This window comes from Galeopterus variegatus, unplaced genomic scaffold (genome assembly GCF_000696425.1).
Source record: "Galeopterus variegatus unplaced genomic scaffold, G_variegatus-3.0.2 Scaffold10470, whole genome shotgun sequence".
In the NCBI taxonomy this organism is placed as follows: Eukaryota; Metazoa; Chordata; class Mammalia; order Dermoptera; family Cynocephalidae; genus Galeopterus; species Galeopterus variegatus.
The window spans coordinates 54669-60294 of record NW_007736581.1 but is presented as its reverse complement, the minus strand read 5'-3'; the positions used below and the strand labels follow the sequence as shown (position 1 = coordinate 60294).

At 41.2% G+C, this 5626-nt stretch overlaps 1 protein-coding gene across 1 annotated transcript in view; it reads left to right on the top strand.

Moving 5' to 3' along the window:
* Nucleotides 1-253: 253 nt before the first annotated feature.
* Nucleotides 254-5626, top strand: part of TRIM58 (tripartite motif containing 58) — a gene marked incomplete at its 5' end in the record, with an annotated part of 7196 nt that continues 1823 nt past the window's right edge. The window contains 2 exon segments of the mRNA XM_008594255.1: nt 254-311; nt 408-508. Coding sequence (XP_008592477.1) covers nt 254-311; nt 408-508 — 159 coding nt within the window.

Here is a 5626-nt window from a genome sequence, read left to right as displayed (position 1 = left end):
ATATTTAGGATCCATTTTTACCATAATTCCATCCATAATAGGTGCAGAACATAAATCTCTGTTAAAACGTCCGAGTGCCAGAATTACCATTTCAGAAAATAAATTGATAGATGCCATAGGAATTAACCTAAATTTTTTGTAGCTGATTCTATTCCAATTACTAATGATTCTGCTATATCAGATGTGTGAGAAAATTAAATGACAGCCTATTTTTGTCTTTAATGAAAAGAAATTTATTGTCCCCTGTGTCTAGCTCACCCTGTGTTTATGTTTCTCTTTCACTTTCAGGGTGTGAGAGGAGCCTTGAGCAGGTACGTTTACTTTCTGAATCAGTGAAGGGGCTGGGAGAGGCAGAGGAGGAAGGTGTATAACCCAAGTGAAATCTGACTGTTCTCTGCTCTCCTCAGAAGTAAGGCTGTCACACGGCTCGAACCAGACACCATCCCCACGGAGCTGAAGACAGTATGTCGCATCCCTGGCATGAGGGAAATGTTGAGGAAGTTCCAAGGTCGGTTGCATCCTAGGTTGCATCCTATGATGCCTGGGTTTGGCTGTGATTGCATGTTGTTACTGTGCTAGGCAGGCTGCAGTAACTTAACAGAACCCAAAGTCTTCATGGCCAAAATCAGCAAGATTTTTCTGAACAGCCTGCTGTTGATTGATTACTGAATTGTGGGGACTTTTGTGTCACAACCTCTCACTCTGAGATCCATGCTGACAGAGCTCCATCTCCTTCTGGGTGCTGTTGGTGATTGGAAAGGGAAAGGTGATTAAAGAGATAGGGAGGAAAGGGGCTATTTTCCCCCCTATTCTCTTACACAGTCAGTACAACACATCTCTGGTCACTAAAACATGTGGAGATTTCTCCCCAGCAACAGCCAGTCTGCTACCGACCTAGACCTGGAATGCCAGGTTCTTTGGGAATCAATGTCATGGAAATGAACACTGAACCCATAGTGAGAGTGAGCAAGCTACGTTTTTTGATAGATCGCTTGTGCACAAGGGGCCAGCACGAAAGAGGAGTGTTGCTCCCCAATTGTTTAGTGTGAGGGGATTTTTAAGGCAAAAGAGTTGGGTATGGGAAAGAGGGTGAGGTCTCCAGTCTCATGATTGGGGTCTTCCTCAGTTGGTCAGGGCGTTCTGTTTTCAGCTTCGTCAGGTGGGGACCTCATTTTCTCTTGAGGCCTGTAAAAGAATGCTTACACAAGGGGGCTAAGCAAACTTGGGTAATGACACGCTTGTGGGAAAGAGATATACCAACGTATTTAGGGCTTATCTATAACCCCTGTCCTCTCTGGTGTTTCCTGGAACAGGATGTGGTCTGTTGCCTTGAGGGTCTCTGCTGCATTTCCAGCACAGAGACTACTGCTGGGTTCTCGGAGCAGAGAACAAAACACAGTCTCTCCTGTCAGCCCTATCCTTACTTCTGCCTCACATCCATTCTGCAGCAGATTCTGCAGCTGGTGTCTTCTAATTCAATTCAATTCTGACACTATCTACGTGAAGATAGCATCAGATCCCACAGATTAAGGGCTCAGTCCCAGAAGACTTCCCCCACTTTAGTGCCAGTTGCAAGCACAGATTGTGCCTGTGCTCCTGAAAAACCAGCTACAAATCGGGTTTCCCATAACCCCCTCCTGGGTTCGACTAATGTGCTAAAGTGGCTTACAGACCTCAGAGAAAAACTTCCTTACATTTACCCAGTTTTTAAAGGAAATTGTAGAGAATGCAGATGAACAGCCAGATGGAAGAGATGAATAGGACAAGGTATGGGACCTTCCATTCCCCTTCCTTGTTCCCTTTCTGGGCGTGCCACCCTCCAGACACCTCGTGTTCAGCTGTAGGAAGCCTTTAGAACTTAGTCTCTTTGAGGTTTTGTGGAAGCTTCATTATGTAGGCATGATTGATTAAATCATCGGTTATTGGTTTATTAATTCAACCTTCAGCCCTCTCAGTGGTGAGGGAGGGTGTGTAGAACTGAAAGTGGCAGCCCTCTACATGGTTGGTTCCCCTGGCATTTATCTTATTAGCATGCAAAAAGGCATTCTTATAGCTCCGTAGATTCTAAGGATTTTAGGAGCTACATGTCAAGAATTGTGGATGAAAACCAAATATGTATTTTACAGTATCACAGTTATAGAGCCTGAAAGGCATTCATGGTGAATGTCTTCCCTGGAGATTTCATTGGCCAAAGTGAAGCACATGGCTATGCCAAACTATAAAATAGATGGGACAGTGCACCATGCCCAGAAGAATGAGGATTGGGATCTTTGTGAACAATCCTAAAGAATATCAGAGTCACAGACACCCATACAGTCTACATTTGGTTAGAACAATGAGCTTGAAAGCGTAGTTCATATCTTATTAGCTGTGATATGAGTAACATAATTTCCAGTATTCCATTTCCTTGTTTATAAAATGCTAAGAAAACATTGTTTGGAGGACTAAATTAAACATATTTGAACCCCCCCCCCAAAAAAAAATCATCAGTATGAAAGCATTGCAGAGTATCAGTTAACAAGAAGTTTGGTTTAATTTGTTGGCTGACATTTGATAAGTTGCTTGAATTGGTGAGTCAATAAAGCCAAAGATATTCAGTCAAATATTTTTGTGTAGAAATAACTAATGTCATAAATTACTTTGTTCAGTCTGATTATGTCATTCTTTAAAACAGTATAGATTCAATATTTTTTTTCCAATTTTTAAATATAATTTATGCCAAGTTATGTAAACAAACTGTGGCTAAGTAGTGGCTTCACTGATTACGTGGAAAAACTTTTGTCCAATTATGAGAAAAGCCATCTCAGCAATACTGCTCAGTGATTCAACCTGTGTTCTGACGGGCAGATGAATATAGGGTGGGTCGGATTTTGGAATATTTGCAGAACACGTACCTGTTAAGCATCCCTGATCCAGAAATCTGAAATCTGAAATGCTCCAATGAGCATTTCCTTTGAGCGTCATGTGGGCCCTCAAAGAGTTTCACATTGTGGAGCATTTTGGGTTTTGGATTTTTGTATTGGTGATGCTCAACCTGTGTATACTAACCTCATGACTTGATGAAAATCATTATGGCACATTCAGACTCAGTGACCTCATATTCCCAATTTTTTTTTTTTTTTTTTACTGAATGAAATAATTAATCAATTCAATCAATGTTGTATATTTTATGCCTGATACTCCTATAATATATCATTGAACAGCAACAAACATGTTGCAAATATTTACTTAAGTTAAACAAAATACACAGAGTATGAGAAGATGACATAGAATTTTGAAGGAAAAAATAAAAATAAAAAAGGAGTATGAGAAGGATGACCAGAAGTTCTAATTTTGAATTAGGTGACAAAGAAAGACCTCACCCAGTAGGGATAACTCAGCAAATGTCTGATTTGGAGGAGAGCCCTCAGGCAGCAGAAACAATGACCCGTGATGTCTGGTGGACGTGTTCCGGTGTTCCGGGGTCTGTGCAGACACCAGCACAGAGCGATTGGGGGGCGGTAGAGAAGCCAGGGAGGGTCCAGATAGGCAGGACACAGTGAGCAAGATTCTCTGTCTCTGAGTGAAGCAGGAAATCACTTTAAAGCTGTAGATAGAAAAATAGCAGGACTGGACTAATGTTTTATGAGCATCACTCTGTATGCTTTATTGAGAATAAATTACAGAGAGGCAAAGATTGAAGTGAGAAACACGGTTAGAGGCCACTGCAATAACTTCAGGAGAGATGACTATGGATTGGAACAGGTGTGAGTACTGGAGACACTGAGAAGTGGAGAGATTCTTGGTATGTTTTGAAGACTGAGCTGGTAAGATGTACTGTTGGATTAGTTATAACATGTCATGCAAAGAAGAAAGCCATGAATGATTCCAAGGTTTTGGGTCTCCAGAACTAGCATAATGAAGTTGCCGTTTACACTGATGGGTGAAGTTGCTGGTGAGGCAGAAGGTGAGTTAGGTTTTGAACATGTTGATATTGCTAAATATCCAAGTGTTGATGTCAGGTAGTCAGATGCATTTACAAATATCGAGTTTGAGGAGGAAAGTCTAAGCTAGAGATATGCATTTGGAATCAGTCAGCATATGGATGTGATTTAATAAAAGCATTGAGCCAGCCAACCTAAGGAAACATAGGGAGTCAGCTCAGAGAGAGAGAGAGAAGAGGTCCCAGTCTTGAAACCAAGGTTTCTCCAGCAGTAGGGATAGAGGAGAAAAGGAGAGAACAGCAAAGGAAACCAAAGAGGAGGGAGTAGAGAGGGAGGGAAAGCATGGATGACTGGTACCTTTGGAAAAGAGCAGGGAGGTTTTTCAGGACAAGTGGATTCTCAACCGTGCTGAGTGCTACAGAGAAATCATGTAAGGTGAACTCTGACAAGTAACCACTGATCAGTGTGGAGGTCGCTGGGAAGACGGACATGAGCAGTCTGGTTGGGGGATGGTTCTGTCACGATGAGCAATTGAGTTTAATAGAGAAGGGGTAGGGGGCTATCAAAAGCCACTCCATAGATCTCTTTTTCTATAAATGAAAAGACGAGTGTGCTGGAGCAGGAACGGTGTGTGACGTTCCATAACATATGTTAAATAAACCTTACAGAATTCCATGGAGACCTACATTTCAATCCCTGTTATTCATTACTTCTAGAGTTTGGGGAAACACATAAACTCTGTGACTCTGAATCTCTTCATCTCTAATGCAGGAATAGGAACGGCTGTGTTGAGGGCTGTTACATGGTTGATATAGATAATGTGCACGCAGCGCCTAGTTATGTGGCCACTCAGGTTTGGGCATCAATAAAATTTCACTAGAAGTGGTTTAAACATGAGTAAGATTAACAGTAGTAGTAGCAGTGGTTGTGGTAGTAGTATTTGTTACAATATTAAAAATAAAACTATGTTAATGAATTTACTACTTTTGAATAAATATAAGGAAATACTCTGAATATGTTACATCCTCCCTTCACTGAGATTTCATGTCTAGATGTATTTGTTTATTATGTATACAGGTCAAATGTCACATCAATCTTGCTGGAACTTCACAGTGTCATTATTAGATTTTTATTTCTGTGTAACAAATTACCACAAACTTAGCTGCTTAAAACCACACCAATTTATTAGCTCATAGCTCTGAAGAGCAGATATCTAGGTGGGATCAGCTGGCTCCTCTGCTTTGGTTTTCACAAGGCCAAAATCAAGATGTTGGTCAGTCTGAACTTCTTTGAAGGGTCTGGGGAAGAGTCTACTTCCAGGTTTATTCAGGTCATTGTCGTAATGTAGTTCCTTGCAATTGCTGGACTGCAATCCCTATTTTCCTGCTGTTGGTTGGAGGCCACTCTCAGCTCTAAAGATCACCTGCCTTTCTCCTCATGTGACCCTTCATTTTCAAAGCTGGCAGTGATATATCAAATCCAAATCTCTCTGATTTTCCTCTCTGCCACCAACCCAATAGCTAGAGAAACCTTTCTGATTTTAAAAGGGTCATGCAATTAAATTAGACCCACCCAGATAATTTCTCTCTTGTGATATAATGTAACATATCATGAGGGCAACACCAAGGTGTACAAGTCATGGGGTCCACTCTAAAGTTCTGCCAATCACAATAATATAACTTTGAAAGCAGTAGATTTGGTTT